Source organism: Chinchilla lanigera, unplaced genomic scaffold (assembly GCF_000276665.1).
Source record: "Chinchilla lanigera isolate Chin_1 unplaced genomic scaffold, ChiLan1.0 scaffold00007, whole genome shotgun sequence".
NCBI lineage: Eukaryota > Metazoa > Chordata > Mammalia > Rodentia > Chinchillidae > Chinchilla > Chinchilla lanigera.
This window is the reverse complement of record NW_004955408.1, coordinates 29,723,800-29,740,078: the sequence shown is the minus strand read 5'-3', so window position 1 is coordinate 29,740,078 and position 16,279 is coordinate 29,723,800. Positions and strand designations below refer to the sequence as shown.

Here is a 16,279-nt window from a genome sequence, read left to right as displayed (position 1 = left end):
AAAAAAAAAAAAAAAAAAAAAAAAAAAGAACACTAGAGCCCAAAACACCCAAGCCAGGAGGATATAGTGAGGGCAGAGGTGGGAGGAGGCAGGGAGGCTGGTGGATGGTGAGGAGCAGGCAGAAGGAATTTCAAAAATGCCAAACAATTTACAGACACTTCTGGGGAAACTCAGGCTTCATTTTCTCAACTGCAAAGGACAAACACCAAATTACATGAGACTTAAGAGTGTAGCTTAGTGCTGAGCATGCACAAGACCTTAGGTTTTTGGTTTGTTTTGTTTTGTTTTGCTTTTTGTCTTTTTGACATGGGGTCTCAATATGCAGTTCAGACTGGCCTTGAGCTCACTTTGTAGCCCAGGCTGGTCTTGAACTTGCAATGATCCTCCTGCCTTGGCCTCTCAAGTGCTGGGATTACAGGTGTGCACCACCACGCCCAGCACTACTTTGTTTTTGTTTTTGTTTTTTTGAGACAGGTTTTGCTATACAGTTCGGGCTGATCATCAACTCACTTTTTTTTGTCAACTCACTCTGTAGCCCAGGCTGGCCTTGAACTCACAGTGATCCTCCTGCCTCAGCCTCCCAAGTGCTGGCAGTACAGGTGTGCACCAAGGACCTTAGGTTTGATACCTAGCACTGAAAAAAAAAATCAAATTACATATTAGATCTATTCCTTCATTAGAGTTTTATGGGTACCTGTCCCATGCCAGGCACTTGAGGACACAGCTATATTAAAGACAGCCTCAGTCCTATTCTCAAGGAGCAGACCTTCCAGAGAGAGATAACCAAGCTTCTTGAAGACTTTATTGCCTACTTTTACCTCTTCTCTGCTACTCTTGCCACCATTCTGGTGGCCATCCAGGCCAACAATGGGATCATGTCTCCAAAGATCGACCCTCTTGGTCATTTGACTTCAATTGTGTCTCAGCTGCCACACCCTTACCCTGTCCTGGTCTTTATGACAGTGACTCACAGATTTTATTCCCAGTATCCTCCCCAGCCACTTCCTCTCCTCCCAGCTGACTTCCTCCGGGATAGTCAGCACTTCCTCTCCAGCCACATCGCATCGACCTAGGGTGATCTTTTCCTCACTGTCCACTTTTCGTCCTCATCCCGTTTTGGTTCTGTGCTCCATTCACAGAGCTGCTCTTCAGTCTCCTGTCTCCTTTCACTTTATTTGACTGGCAAAGGCCCTCCTGCCCCAGGTGAACTCAGCTCTCCTCCATGCCTGTTGTGACACCTGCCCACGGCCAGACGAGTTCACACCAGGTGGCTGCTTGTGTCCCCTTGCACAATGGGATTGCAACCTTTAGAAGGGCAGGCTCTCCACACTGCCCACAGCTCCCATGTCCACAGAGACAGCTCTTCTCTCCCAAGACCTTCAAACCCTCTCCTCTCCGTCCCCACCCACTCTCACCTCACAGATGATGTAGCCAAAAGCAGTCAACAGAAGGGAACTTTTCCCATCTTTAATCTGCCGCCACTACCTACAAAGGTGCCAGCATTTGCACCCATCTGGTGGAAGAAGGGTCCCTAACTTATACTTTGACCCCAGCTCTTCTCACCTCCTCAAAGCCTGGCCACCCCAGATGTCCCCTTCCTCTTCTGGACCCACGCATGCTATTATCATCATCATTTCCAGCCACACACAACATGATATGTAATTCCACATCTTAAAAGAAATCTGCCAGGCATGATGCCGCGTGCCTCCATTCACTTCAGCTCCCTCCATTTGTCTGTTCTGATTCACAGTGAAACTCGTTGATTACTCTCATTTCCCCTTTTCACCTCCCATTTTCCCTTTAACTATCTCTGGTCCTCCCCTGTGCCCCACCACTCCATTTCACAGTTCTTCCAACTTGCTTTGCCAAGCAAAATTGCCCGCCACTCCCTGGGCTTCTCAGCAGCATTCCGTACCCCTGAGGCACCTGCTCTTCACTGGGTTTTCCTCCTATCTTCCTATCACATGGTTTCTCCTTCCCAGCCTCTTTTTTCTTTTTTCAGTCACGGGGCTGGAACCCAGGACACACTCTAGATAAATGCTGTACCACGGAGGTACGGCTCACCACCCAGCCTTTTGCTGTCTTCTCTGTTAGCACTCTTCCCCTTGTTCTACTCTTAGATATGGTGTAGCTAACACCTGGCTATATGTGGAACCACCCAGAAGCCCTCAAAAAATGCTCATGTAGGCCCACACTGAAGGACTCTGATTGCATTAGCCTGGCTGCATGGGGCTGGGGCATCAGGGTTTGATTTTTCCCTTTCTGGATGACTGTAGTATGCATATCCAGTTGAGAACTACTGAAAGCCAATCATGTATCCAGATTTCATAGGTCCTCTGAGTGAAGATAACTTCCAAAGGTATATGTATAGTGCAGACCTCTTCCCTGAGCTTCAAATTTAAGAATTCACTTGAAGAGCTGGATTTAGTATCGACATGTGCCTATAATCCCAGCACTTGGGAGGCTGAGGCAGAAGGACTGCAAGTCAGAGGCCAGGCTGGGCTACACAGGGTGTTCAAAGTCAATCTGAACTATACAGCAAGACTCTGTCTCAGAGGAAAGAAAGAAAAGGAAGGAAGGAAGGAAGGAAGGAAGGAAGGAAGGAAGGAAGGAAGGGAAGAAGGAAGGGGGAAAGAAAATAAAAGAAATCTGTATTTTTTTTAAAAAGGCATCTGCAGGTCTTGGGGTGTAGTTCAGTAGTACAGCAGTTTTCAAACATGAACGAGGCTCTGGGTTCAATCTCCAATATACGAAAAAAAAAAAAAAAAAGACATTTCTAAATGTAATGGGTAAAAGAAGGTTGCAGGAGGTGCATTCCATGCTGGGTATATATGGCCACACAGGACAAAGCCCAAGAGGATGTTGGAGCAATGTGGATGTAGATTTTGGCACTGCTCATGAAATCACTTCCAGATAGGTAACATTTTTCCATGAGTAATCAGGCAGCCATGGAACAAGCTTAGGTCAAGAGGCTCACAGCCAGGGTGGTTACTGCAGGAGGGACCTCTCTTTTCCACAGTGGCAAGTCCAAGCCTAGGCCTTGTTTTTTATTGGGGTCAGGGGTTGAGACAGAGTCTTGCTGTGTAGTTCAGCCTGGCCTTGAACTCACAATGCGGGCCAGGTTGGCTTTGAACTCACAGCAACCCTGTTGCCTCAGCCTCCCGAAGGCTGGGATTACATGCACCACCACGATACACTGGAGATTACTCACAGGGTTAGGGTCATGGCCAAAACTAAGACCCTCTCTGGCATCTTCTCCTTCACCCCTAATCTAAGCGTCTTTGTTTTACTTCTGTAATATTCAAACCAGACTGTGAGAGAGAAAAATCCTTGGAGATTCTAGAGGCCTCACTCTGGAGTCCTGACCACCAGGGGGCACTGTGGCCTTGTCTAGGTCCTGTTCCACTCTCAATGGCTGCCTGTGCCAGGAGAATTCCAGGCTCCACCCTGGCCTCAGACCTGATCCTCAAAGTGGCTGAGGATTCGGACCTCAGGGTCCTCTCTGCTGGAAGACTGCCAAGACATCACTCAGGCGCAGCTTCTTCTTTTGTTTACTTGCTGTTTCACTTTTGTAATCCTTCCTTCCTTCTTTCATTGCCCGTCCATCCACATGCACTATGTGCAGGCTCAGAAAACACCAACAAGAAACAAGTGCCTGAGTGCACAGGACTGAGATTCTTTTCTTTTTTTTCCCACCGAGTATTGGTGACTGAATCCAAGGCCTTCACATGTAATTCTATGCGTGGCCATTTTTATTTTCTTCCTTTGAGACAGGGTCTCACTAAGTCACTAAGTTGCCCAAGCTGGGTTTGAATTTGTGATCCTCCTACCTCAGTTCCTGAGTTGCTGAGATTACAAGCATGTGTCACTGTGCCTGGCTGGTACCTTGGCTTTGTGCAGCTCTTAAGGATTGTACTTCTTTTTTAAAAAATTTATTTTATTTTATCTTATTTGAGACAGGGTCTTGCTGTGTAGCCCAGGCTGGCCCCAAACTCATGGCAATCCTCCAGCCTTAGCCTCCTGAGTGCTGGGATTGCAGGCCTGCACCACCATGCCCGACTTAGGGATTTTAGTTTTAAGTGCAGTTCTAAAAGCTGAGGTGTGATTTCTTTCTATGTGTTTATCTTGAGGTGTAATTTCTGTTTTTCAAACATCAGTTTGGCTCTGCATGAAGAAGACTGAAGGAGAGAGAAGGGTGACGGCAGGGAAACCTGATAGGAAACTGTTACAGCTGTACAGGCACAAGATGACAGCGGTTGGGACAGTGCTGGCAGCAGTAATTAGATATGAAAACATTTTGAAGATAGAATTTGCAGTATCTGGGAGATAATAGAAATGAAAAAGATGAAACCAGGCGTGGTGGCACACGCCTGTAATCCCAGCACTTGGGAGGCTGAGGCAGGAAGATTGCTGCAAGTTCGAGACCAGCCTGGGCTACAAAGTGAGCTCAAGGCCAGCCTGAACTGCATAGCGAGATCCTGTTTCGAAAAAAAAGAAAAAAGTGAGATAACTTCATACTGTCTGGTAGTGCCATTGACTGAGTTGAAGGAGTTAAGGAAAATCACAAGATTGAATTGGGACATTGTTTGTAGATATCTAGTAGACATCTAGACAGAGTATCAAACACTGGAGCGTAGACTTTGGGGGCAAGATTAGGGCTGTCCATATAACTTGGGAGTCTTTGGGATAAGCGTTTTTGGAATCCGCAGGAGAGTATGGGGCTCAGGGGGTGAGCATACAGATCAAAGGGTCAAGACAAGAGGCAGATGAGGGGCTGCCTTGGGCGGTGGAGGAGAGTCCAGTAAAGCAGGAGAACCCGGAAGTCAGGAGTAAAGGGTGATTCCGGAAAAGGAAGAGGTCAACCCGGGCCAGCAGGACTCCCAGGCAGGTAGGACAAAAGCTGAGCGCCCGCAGTAATTTGATGGAGACCTTGAGAGGAGAGCTCCCCAAGGACTGGTGTAGACAAGAGCTTGACTAGCGTGGACGAGAGAAAACAGGAGAAAAGCAAGTAGAAACAAGAAGCGAGAGACAATTAGAGAAGTTGTCTTCCAAGCTGACAATTACAGGAGTTCGAATAGTGAGGAAAATGAAGCAGGGCGGATACGTGAGGATGGCGGGGAGGGGAGAACGGCAAAGACTAGGAGGGAACAGGGCCACTAAGTTAGAGGGATACTCACCCAAACACGGACGAACATTCCGCCCTCCAAGCTCCTCCATCTACCCTAGCTACCCAGGCTGAGGCTGGCAGCAAAGCGAGGACTCTGAGGGGAACGCCCACTGCAGTCTTCCTTCCACATCCTTGAGTGGGCTATCGAGGGACACAGTCCAGGGCAAGGGACATAGCGGCACAAGCGCCTGCTTGGCAAGCGCAAGGTCCTGAGTTCGATTCCTCGTACCAAAAGACAGTCCATCCCGACGCTGCTCCTGCTGCTTTGGTGTCCTTGTGCGTGTGCGTGTGCGTGTGTGTGTGTGTGTTTTACCACTGAGATACACGCCCAGCCCGTGCAAACCTCACCTGAAACTCCAGTCCCCTTCAACTTTCTCTACCCTGGCTTGCCTCGGATTCAGAAATTCTAGAGTCTCCGACGGCTGCGCCCGCCATTCCGACCCTTACAGCAACCCTGAGTAAAGGATGTCATCGTATTGTCCCACTTTTCCGAGGAAAAAAACTAAGAAAAGAGACAAGTCCGAGCCTAGCGGGTTTCAAAACGCCGCTTTCCTTCCACTCCGCCAGCGGGAGGCGCAAGGGGCTGCGCAAGTGACGGCGGGCAGGCTCTCCCAGCGCGCGCCCGCCGCCCGGCCCCGCCCGACCCCCTCCTCGACCCCATCTCTCCTCGGGAGGAAGAGGGCGTACAGCACCGCCCAGCTCGGAGAGAGATGGGACTCCTTGATTGGGTGGGGCGGGAGAATTAGTGCGGCTTCCCGCCGGCAGAGCGGCCACTCCTGGGCGTGGCCACGACGAGGGCGTGGCCCCAAACCCCACCCCCTCCCGCGGACTCAAAGTCGACAGCGCCCGCGGAGGCGGGGCCAGAGCACGGGCCGCGGATCTCAACGCGGCTCCTTGGAGCCCGCGGCGGAGCAGAGCCCCGGCGGGGCCAAGCAGGTACAGGCTACTGCGCGGGACCTCTTGGGCTGGACAGGCGGCGGCCACGGGCCTGCCGAGGGCCATGAGGGCGTTGGGGGTCTCGCCCAGTCCCGCGGGCTCTGGCCCCTGCCTCCGCCCCCGCCTTCCTGCCGCGAAGCCGAATGTAGCGAGGCCGATTGGCTCCTGCGCTGCTCCTTGCGGCCGGGACCTGGCCGGGGCATGGGGCTTAGAGGTAAACTGAGTCACGTCGGGTGAGAGCAGTTCTACGACAGTGGCACGACCCCCACTGGACTGTAGGATAGATCCCCTTCCTGGCCACGCCTTGGGGTCGCGGCCCTCACCGATTTCCTTAGAGGCAGCGCCCCACTCCTCTCCCCCCACCCCGCCCAGGGGTCCCGCCCCGGTTCCCAGCAGCCTTCACCGACCCGTAAGGGCTAGGACTGCTCCAGCCGCCTCCTTCCCCACCCCTCCCCCTCGCGTCCTGAGCCCCTGTGTGTTCCCTCTGCAGGCTCTCCGCAGTGTCAGCTTACACGCCTTATATAGTCCGAGCAGGCTCCAGCCGCGGCCTGCCTGCCTGCCGGGACCTGGGGGCGGGGGAGAGAGGAGCCGGCCCCTGACTCACCCTGCCGACACTCCAGGCTGGCTTGGGAGAGGCCCTGCTAGATTAGTTCCGCAGCCCACCCCTCGACGAAAAGAACCTCGAACCTGAATGAGAACTCCCTTCACCTTTCCAGTCCTTGAGACAGAGGGCTGCCCGTGTCTTTCTCAGTGAGGTCTGCCAACCAGTAGCCCCTCCAAAACTTAGGAGATAACTTGCCCACCTTGGGTATCCTTAGCATCTGCTCGTGCCTGGTTGGCACCAGTCCAAGGATGTGTTCAGCTCTTGGGGCCTGCCAGCAGTGCCCACCGCGCCACTCACTGTCTCTTTTCTCCTCCCAGGAGCAGGCACCATGGAGTCCTTCAAAGTAGTGCTGGAAGGGCCAGCACCTTGGGGCTTCCGGCTTCAAGGGGGCAAGGACTTCAATGTGCCCCTCTCCATCTCCCGGGTGAGCCTAGTTTGGGAAACAGACACCCTCAGGGGTCTTGGGTGCTCAGGTCTCCAGCAGACCAGGAAGTATCGAGGTTCAGAAATGTAATGACACATGCCACAGGGACTCCCAGTTAGGTGGACACTGGGAGAGAAGCCCCCAAACTTCCTAGCACGGCACTGTACTTGAGGCCATGCCACCAAGCTCCTGTGGCCACCTCAGAGGGCCTGGCGATGGAGGCGGGGGCTCTTCTGCAGAGTAGGAGGCTCGGGTCCCCAGGAAGTATCCGAGTTTGGAGGAGCAATGTGTGGAGCTAGGCACCAGGCAGGGCACTTTGACAGTAGGATCTTTTGTGTTGCTATGGGCCATGGAATAGCAGTTGTCATCCTTTTTTTTTTTTTTTTTTTTTTTTTTTTAAAAAACAAATGAGACCATTTAGAGAGGTTGGAGGGGCTCATTCCATTGAGCAAGTCCATGGCAAAGCAGGGGTTTGAATTAAGGCATAACATGGCCTGTACTTTTTGGAGGTTAGAGAACAGGTTCTGTTCCCGGCCTATGTGAGGACCTCATGTAGGTCCCCAGTAGTGAACATCCCCATCCATATTCTCCTTCAGGATGTGGCGGCCTTTGACCCTAAGCAGAACTGTAGGAAGGTGGGGTTCTAGAACTCTGACTCCCAATTCCTGGGGGGTGGGCGGAGCTGGGGCCTGGCTCCTCCCTGTGGCAGGGGGATTGCCTTATAAGCCCAAGAATGCAGCTCTAGCTGGGATGCCCAGCAGTGACTAGACTGCAGAGCCTGAAAGAGTTGGCCAAGGCCTGGAACCCTGAAGCCCATCAGCGGGCCTGTCACCCTTTACTTGACGTCAGGCTGCAGTGCCAGCTCTGCAGGGTCTAGTGGGACTCAGAGCAGATTGCCTAACCAGAGTGGATAAGGCCAGGCCCTGGATTTGATGTCACTGACTGCGGCCTAGCTGTCAGGAGGAGGCCAGGACTGTCTGCCCCAGAGGCCCCGCCAGCCATCTAGTAGGCAGACCGCTATCTGCAGGAAGCTTAGGGCAAGCCCATCCTGGAGGCCAAAGGGTTTTCCAGGTACTGCCCAGCCTGAGAGAGCCCCAGGGCAGAGTATGTCTGTGAGAGTTGGGCTTGGTGGGCAGGACAGGCTGTCAAGCTTCGTTCTCAGGGACCCTTCCGCAGGGTTCTTCTGGCACCTGTCCTGGAGCAGGGTAACTGAGGGCAGTGATTCCTGTACTCACATATGCCTTCTACACAACCTGTATTCCCTCCTTTTTTTTTTTTTTGTCTTTCTGAGACAGGGTTTCACTATACAGTTTGGGTTGGCCTTGAACTATGTAGCCAAGGCTGACCTGAAAGTCACAGCAACTCTCCTGCATCAGCCTCCCAGTTCTGGAATCATAGACATGCACCACCACCCTGGCTTTAGCCTTAATGTCTTCATTGATGAGAATGACCTTTCAGATGTGGCCTGTTGGGGGCACTCTGGATCTATGTTCCTTGTCTTTGGCCCCATCCTGTAGGTGGGGCCACCAATGGAGCCCAGCCCTAGAGTTGGATCTAGGCCAGGATGGGTGGATGGGTAGGGTGGTCTTTCCTGAGCTGGGTCAGCCCCCTACCCCTCCCCTGACCCCAGAGTGGAGGGAGAAGGGAGGGGCTAGGGCTGGCTGTAGGCCCGGCCTGGGAGATGAGGTAATGTCTGGGACTGGGGGGTTGGGCAGCGCAGTGAATCCCTCAGGCTGACTCATTCCTATCCATACAGTGTCCAGCCCCCCTGGCTTTTTCCCTCCTTAATCTCTGTGCTGAGTGCTGCCCCTGGCCCCAGCTCCCCCCAGCTTCTCCCTCCAGCCACCTCCCCAGGAGGCTCCTGTGCTTCTATTTCTCTTCGACCACTGCCCTACCCTTCATGTGCTTCCTGTCCTCCTTACTCCAGGGAAGAAAGTCATCCCTCACCCCGACACACACCCCCTTTTCCAGGAGCCAGCTACTCCTCCCTACCCCAAGACCCCCACCTGTGGCTCAGCCCACACCTTCTAAGAAGCAGGGAGTGGCTGAGCCAGGTTTCCCTTATACTGACTCACCATGACCTTCAGTAAGTCACTTCCTTTCAAGGGCGTCACTTCCCTGTGCCCATTATAAGGGATTGCATTGAAGTGAAGGAACGATGAGGATCTAGGCCCCAAACCCAGCCAGGGGCTGAAGGAGTCTTTCTAGGTGTATTGGCCCCACTGCTAGGTCCCCGCTTAGCCTTAGGATCAGAGTCAAATCCAAGCCCTGCCTCTCACATGGGTGACTTGAAGCAAGGTGCTAAATCTTTTCCTATCTGTGAAGTGGGTGTATATCCAGACTCCTCCACAGGGTTATGAGCAGGATTCAGTGTCAGTTTGTGGCAGTTAGAGGTGCTCAGTAAATGTAAGCTACTATGCAAGTGAAGAAGGGGCCTGTAACTCCCTACTTTTATAACACCCCTTGCAAGCATGAAATAGAGCTGTCAGACCCAGCTCTCCCTTTTGTCCCACTGTGGGTCCCTCTGCCCTCCAGCATCTCTATAGAACTCCTCAGAGCCCCTCTTTCTGCTTCAGCAAACTGTGCACCAACTCACCTGAGGAGCCTCTCTGTGCCTCCGGCAGCCTGCACCCTCCCAGTACCACCACCATCTGTGAAGTATAAACTAGGCCTGCTCCGTGCCATGTCTTGTGTTTCCCGGCCTGGGCTACATAGACCCAATAGGCTTTGTCAGGGTCAGCTTTATTAAGAGCCTGGAACTACCCCATCCCAGGCCTGGAAACTGCTAGTGGTTCCTTTACACTCAAGGCCAAAGCTTGTTTCCTTTCCAGAGCGTTTGAGGCCTAGATAAATTGGCCTCTTACCACTTGGCCTCCATTCTCCTTTGACTAAGGCTCACTATTTCCCAGAAATCATCAGCTAATGCAGGTGGCTGCCATTCCACCCACTACGATATCCCTTCATTTGCCCCACAAACCGGGGAGTCCCAACTCAGAGCCCAAAGGGTTGGGGGGCACTGTGTTGACACCCATTGATAGCCTACGGAGCTCCAGCTGACACCTTGGGCCCTATGGAGGCACCACTCAAAGGGAACCTGGCGATGGCAAGCCCTTATTCCTGTCTCTTAGTGGGGTCCAGGCAGATTCCTGCAGGGTGCTGGCAGGGAAAGAGGTCAGTGAGTGCACCTAGCAGTGCCAGGGAGGAAGCTGCCACATGCACAAGCTAGAGGGCATATCTGGTAGGTGGACTAGTCTGGGCAGGAGGCCAGCAGGGACTGCAAAGGCTGTGGTCATTGGCCAGAAGTTTGAGTTTTAGCCTGAGGGTGGCTGTTGAGGTCATAGCAGTATCTGGGCTATGAGGGAGGGGCATGGAGAGAAAGAAGTGGTGTGATGGGAGAAATTGTGTGGCTTCAGCGAGCACCACCACCACCAAGGTCGCTTTAGTATCCAACAGCTACCCAGAAAAATGACTGGGTTTGGGAAATGGCGCAGTATAGGGTCGGCAGGGCTGACTAATGTTAGCTTCCGTTTGCGCCGCAGAACTGTGATCCTTCCTCTCCTTGCAGCTCACACCTGGAGGCAAAGCTGCGCAGGCTGGCGTGGCGGTGGGCGACTGGGTGCTGAGCATCGAAGGCGAGAACGCGGGGAGCCTCACGCACATTGAAGCCCAGAACAAGATCCGCGCCTGCGGGGAGCGCCTTAGCCTGGGTCTCAGCAGGTGTGGGCCCTGACCGGCTGGGGGTGGGGATGTCATCTGGCCTGACCTGCCATTACCGCTTTCCCTTCTCCTTCAGGCCCCAGCCAGTTCAGAGCAAACCACAGAAGGTAGGCTGCGGGGCCCGGACATCTGGGCTGCGGGTGGGAGGGGCTTGGACTCCTGAACTGACCTACTGCCCTCCCTGGTGCGGCCTGGGTACTTCCATCCTGGCCATCCTGGCCGCGAGCTGAGGCTAGATGCCAGAATGGCAGGGTCAGAACTGGGAGAGGACCCGGGGGCTGCCGCACGGTCTGGGCACACGCATGTCTGCCTGTCTGTCCGCCTGCCTCCTCCTTACCGGCCTGCGCTGCGCGCCCGCCCACACTTGGTCTTCCCTTGGCCCTGGCGGCTGAGCTCCTCTCTCCCAAATGGGCCCCTTGAAACCTGAGTCGCCCCCTTCCCCATAGCCTTCGGCCAGATGTGTCGGGGCGGAGCTGGAGCTGCTGCTGTCCTTTCCAAGGGGGACGCCCCATTCCCACCCAGGTCCCCACCCCGCCCGCCCTGGCCCTGCCCGGCTCTGTCTCCGCCCAGGCCCTGGCCCCCGCCGCGGACCCCCCGCGGTACACCTTTGCACCCAGCGCCTCCCTCAACAAGACGGCCCGGCCCTTTGGGGCACCCCCGCCCGCTGACAGCGCCCCGCATCAGAATGGGTACGTCAGCCCCTGCCCGCCCACGCCGTCCAGTCCTTTCTTGGCCCCAAGCCCGCTGCGCACTGCTGCTCCGTCTGCGCTAAACGCTAGCCGGGCGGGAACCGTGCGGCAGCGACCCCTGGCGGCCGGGGCGGGGGGCTGCAGGCACAGGGCCCCTCCCAAGGGTTTTGTTCCTGAGAAGGCGCTGACCTGGGGGACAGGGGGTGGCTCTCATGAGCCAAGCTCCCTCCCCCTCCCGACCCCGCTGGCGGTCTGGGGTTGAGGTGTGCCTTTGAGCCAACTGAGCCCCAGATACTCTGCTGCCTTGTGTACCCCTACTCTGACCCTTCCCCATCTTCCTCTCCGTGCGTCTGTCCCTTTATCTGTCCCATCTGTCTGTTTCCTTCACAGGTGCAGACCCCTGACAAGTCAGTGAGCCCCCTCTGCCTGTTCCTTTTCTCCTTCCTTTCGGCACTCTGGGCGGCGGCCCCTCCTCACCCTGGTTGCCCTCTCTCACTTACCTTACCGCCCCCCCTCCCCCGGCAGGGCCCTTGGTCCCACCTTACCCCTCTCACTGTCACCATAACCCGTGGGTACAAACCCTGGGAGGGGCTGCCCCCACCGCCCGCAGCAGGGTGCGGTTCTGAGCTCCCAAACTCCCCACAGACAGCCGCTCCGACCACTGGTCCCCGATGCCAGCAAGCAGCGGCTGATGGAGAATACCGAGGACTGGCGGCCACGGCCTGGGACGGGCCAGTCTCGCTCCTTCCGGATCCTTGCCCACCTCACGGGCACCGAGTTCAGTAAGTGCCAGCCCTGGCCTGGGCCGGACCCTCTGTGGGGACTCAAAGGCCAGGGTGACCCTCCTTTCTCTTGGTCAATGCCCGTCTCTGCCCTCCTAGTGCAAGACCCGGATGAGGAGCACCTGAAGAAGTCAAGGTACAAGGCTGGTACTCACCATCTCCCAGCTACTGCCTGCTCCATCCCAGCCACTGGCCCTGTGTCTGCTCCTGGCCCTCCCCAGCCACAAGGCTTCATTCTTCCTTCTTTGCTTCCTTCCTTCCTTCAATCATCCCTCCTTCCCATCTTCCCCCCTCCCTTGCATCTCTCCTTCCTTTCACTTCCTTTTCCTTCTCTCTCTGCCCCTCAGGGAAAAGTATGTCCTGGAGCTACAGAGCCCACGCTACACCCGCCTCCGGGACTGGCACCACCAGCGCTCTGCCCACGTGCTCAACGTGCAGTCATAGCCCACCCTCTGCGGCAGGCTGCCCTCTGCTTCTCTCTCTCTCTGTTCCTCCTGCCCAGGGCACTCGAGCTTCTGCCTACCTCACCTACCCCTTTTCTGCCCCTGGCCTGAGCCTCCTGCTGGACTGACCCCAGCAGCACACCTGGCACTGGTGTGGGCTTGGCTTCGTCTGACACTGCCTTCCCTCCTTGCCCTATGGTACTGCTGTGTGCCAGGGCTGTGCTGCCTCAGGCATGGAAATAAACATTCTCAACCTGCTTTCTCTGCCTCTGTCTTCTGTCTTTGTGGACTTGGTTTGCATTTTGAGTATGGGGGTGTTTGATGGTTCAGAGTCACAGTGGGCCCTTCCGGTCTGTTAGTGGGAGGGCTCTACCTTGCCATGGCGGCTCTGTGGGATGAGAGGGACCCCAAGAGTCATCCCAGGAGTGGGAGCTCTGCTCCACCTTCCATTCCAGTCTTACACAGCAGACAGATAACTGGAACCTAGCTGTGAGAAGCAGCCCTTCCCATGCCTTTCCCGGAGGGACCCAGAGTGCAGCCCAGCAACTCTCATGCACCCAGACATCTGCCATGGGGCCGGCGGGATGGAGGTTGGGGGTAGGGGGGAATGCCAGGAACCTCAGCCGTGCAGAGCCTTGAATGGCAGATCTTATAGCCAGGTACCCAGGACAGAAGCCCCAGCCTCAGCAATGTCCCAGGAGCCCTGGCCTGGTGAGAGAATGGACTTGACCTGGGGAGGGGTGGGGAGGTACCAGGGATGTGGGGGTTGTGGGTCCCTTTACACAGCCCCAGGTTCAGCCCTCCATTCTTTGGGGTTCCTGGGCACCCCTGCTGGAGCCGCATTCTTCGGCCCTGGCAGGCCCCACCACCCCCAGCCCCACCAGCCGCCCACCCTGGGCTGTGGACCCTGCATTTGCTGAGCGCTATGCCCCGGACAAAACAAGCACGGTGCTGACCCGGCACAGCCAGCCAGCCACACCCACACCTCTGCAGAACCGCACCTCCATCGTGCAGGCTGCTGCTGGAGGGGGCATCGGAGGAGCCAACAATGGCAAGACTCCAGTGTGCCACCAGTGCCACAAGGTCATCCGGTGGGTGCCCTTTCTCCTCCCTGCCCTAGCCCTTTCTTCCCTGCCTACCCGTGTCGCCTCAGCTGCTACTGATGGGGGAGAGTGAGGGTTCAGCTCCCAGTTGGAATTGGGTGGGGACCTGGCCTGGGTCTTCAGATTCTTAATCCTGCCCTATGTACCTCTCCTCAGTCCTCTGTCCACACCAAGCTCTAGCAAAGTTTGCTCTGATGAAGGAGTGAAATGGAAGAAGGTGCCATTTCATCATCACACCAAAGCCACATTGCTAGACTCACTGCTCTCTGGACAGAGAAGGGCCTGTCCCTTTCCGGCTCTTCTGCATCTGCCAGAGCTGCAGGTCCTGCCCCAGGCCAGATGGACAGGGTAGGATCTGCTCTGGTGTTCAGCAGCGTGCTGACCTCCTTTGTCCCAGGGCACAGTCCCTTGGGGGTGACTCATCAGGGTCAAGCCATCGGCTCCCATTCAGTTCTCCTGACTGTGAAAGCCTCCTGTCATGGCAGCAGTGCGGTGTGACAAAGCTGGCTCCCCTTAAGCTTTATCACTCTTCTGTGTGACCCTGGGCACGGTACTTCCTAAGCCCATCTTGGAACTCCTGCCTCATCTGCGCATATTCCCTCTGTTGTCTCCCCCAGGGGCCGGTACCTGGTGGCCCTGGGCCGTGCATACCACCCCGAAGAGTTTGTGTGCAGCCAGTGTGGAAAGGTCTTGGAGGAGGGCGGCTTCTTCGAGGAGAAGGGCGCTATCTTTTGCCCCCCCTGCTATGATGTGCGCTACGCACCCAGCTGTGCCAAGTGCAAGAAGACAATCACAGGCGTGAGTGGGGCTGGCGGTGGGCGGCCGGCCGGTCAAGAAGGCAGACATCAAACCTGGGGCTCTCTCTGTTTGGGCTGTCCAGTTATTAATCTAGTAGAGCTGGGGTGCAGCTCAGAGGTAGAGCCCTTGCTTAGCATGCACAAGGCCCTGGGTTTCAACCCAGCACTGGAAAAAAAATCAGAAATATATTGATTCTTAATAACTGAAAAGCACAAGGCACTAACTTCAGGCCCAGCTGAACGCAGATACTATGGTCATTGGACCTCTCGCTGGCCTCTGTTGTCACCCATGTTGACTTCATTCCTCAGGGTGCTTTTCCCTAGAAGGTGAGAAAGATAGCACCCAAGTACCTCCGCAGTTCCATCTCCTCATCCCTGTAACACCTCTGTCCCAGTTGATGAATCAGAGTTCCTGGTGCTGTTGCACATGGCCTAGCTTTGGTTGTCACATGACCATCTGATCTGAACTCAGTGACTGTGATTGACAGCCTTGAGTTACACTCACCCCTGAACCTAGGGTAAAATGTCTCCACCTCAGCCACAGATGAGAGTAAGGGATGAGTAGTTTTGTAAAACCACAATGACATTATCTTAAGAAGGGAAAAGAGCTGGGTGTGGTGGCACATGCCTGTAATCCCAGCACTCGGGAGGCTGAGGCAGGAGGATCGTTGCAAGTTCGAGACCAGCCTGGGTTACAAAGTGAGCTCAAGGCCAGCCTGAACTGCATAGTGAGACGCTGTCTCAAAAACACCAAAAAAAAAAAAGGAAAAGAAGGGGGCTGGGGATTTATCTCAGCCGCACAGTTCCTGCCTGGCAAGCGCAAGGTCGTGAGTTCAATTCCCGGTACCAGAGAAAAACAAAAAAACAAAAAAAGAAAAGAAAAAGATGCTCTGGGTACAGTGGCAAATGCCTGTCGTGCCAGCATTGAGGGATGCTGAGGTAGGAGTATGACCATGAGTATAACTCACGTTACATGGACTGTGTAATCAAACTGTGTCTGAGAAAGTGGAGAGGGGGTCTGGGGATATAGCTCAGTGGTAGAGTACCCCTGGATTCCATCCTTAATACCTTAAAAAGAAAAAAAAAGTGAATGCTATACAGGTCAAGAGATGGCCGCTGTACCAATTAGGACTGCATTTGGCAAGAAAATTAAATAGAGAAGGTTATTTATTTCAATCTCAGGAATTCCAAGATGGGAACAGCAGTTAAAAAAAGAGTGCCTTTGGATCCAGACCTTTCCTCACCCTGTTGCTCCAAAATCATTAGCATTGTAGACCTTTGTCTCTGAACTTATGGTATCATGGTTGCCAGATGGCTGTTAAAGTCCAAGGCCCAGGGCTATGTTATTGTTCCAAGCAGGAGAGGGAAGGGCAAACTGCTTTCTTTCTTGTGGAAGGGGTGCTAGAGATCAAACCCAGGGCCTCGCACATACCAGGCACTCTGCTGAGCTACATTAGCACCAATAGCATTGTTTCAACAAGATTTTGTCTTTTTTTAAAAGTTTTCTTTTTTACTAGTACGTGTTCACTGTATGTAATGATTATATTTTTTTGTGGGGAGCTGCTATTGGTACATGTACATAACACACATTTTTCTTTTTCTTTTTTTTTTTTTTTT

The 16,279-nt window shown here is 54.4% G+C and overlaps 1 protein-coding gene across 5 annotated transcripts in view; it reads left to right on the top strand.

Annotated features, from left to right (window-relative positions):
* Positions 1-5,993: 5,993 nt before the first annotated feature.
* The window catches only part of Pdlim7 (PDZ and LIM domain 7 (enigma)), a 15,256-nt gene continuing 4,970 nt past the window's right edge, over positions 5,994-16,279 (top strand). Inside the window, exons 1-11 of one of the 5 annotated variants that reach the window (XM_013506529.1) lie at positions 5,994-6,103; positions 7,025-7,131; positions 10,697-10,848; positions 10,925-10,955; positions 11,419-11,537; positions 11,928-11,948; positions 12,183-12,319; positions 12,419-12,455; positions 13,418-13,473; positions 13,622-13,853; positions 14,483-14,663. In XM_013506529.1, the coding sequence (XP_013361983.1) occupies positions 7,036-7,131; positions 10,697-10,848; positions 10,925-10,955; positions 11,419-11,537; positions 11,928-11,948; positions 12,183-12,319; positions 12,419-12,455; positions 13,418-13,473; positions 13,622-13,853; positions 14,483-14,663 (1,062 nt within the window). In that variant the 5' untranslated portion in view covers positions 5,994-6,103; positions 7,025-7,035. Of the gene's footprint in view, positions 6,104-7,024; positions 7,132-10,696; positions 10,849-10,924; positions 10,956-11,418; positions 11,538-11,927; positions 11,949-12,182; positions 12,320-12,418; positions 12,456-12,666; positions 13,021-13,417; positions 13,474-13,621; positions 13,854-14,482; positions 14,664-16,279 lie in introns of those variants that run through there. The other 4 variants (XM_005376444.1, XM_005376443.1, XM_005376446.1 and 1 more) reach the window with 4 other exon arrangements.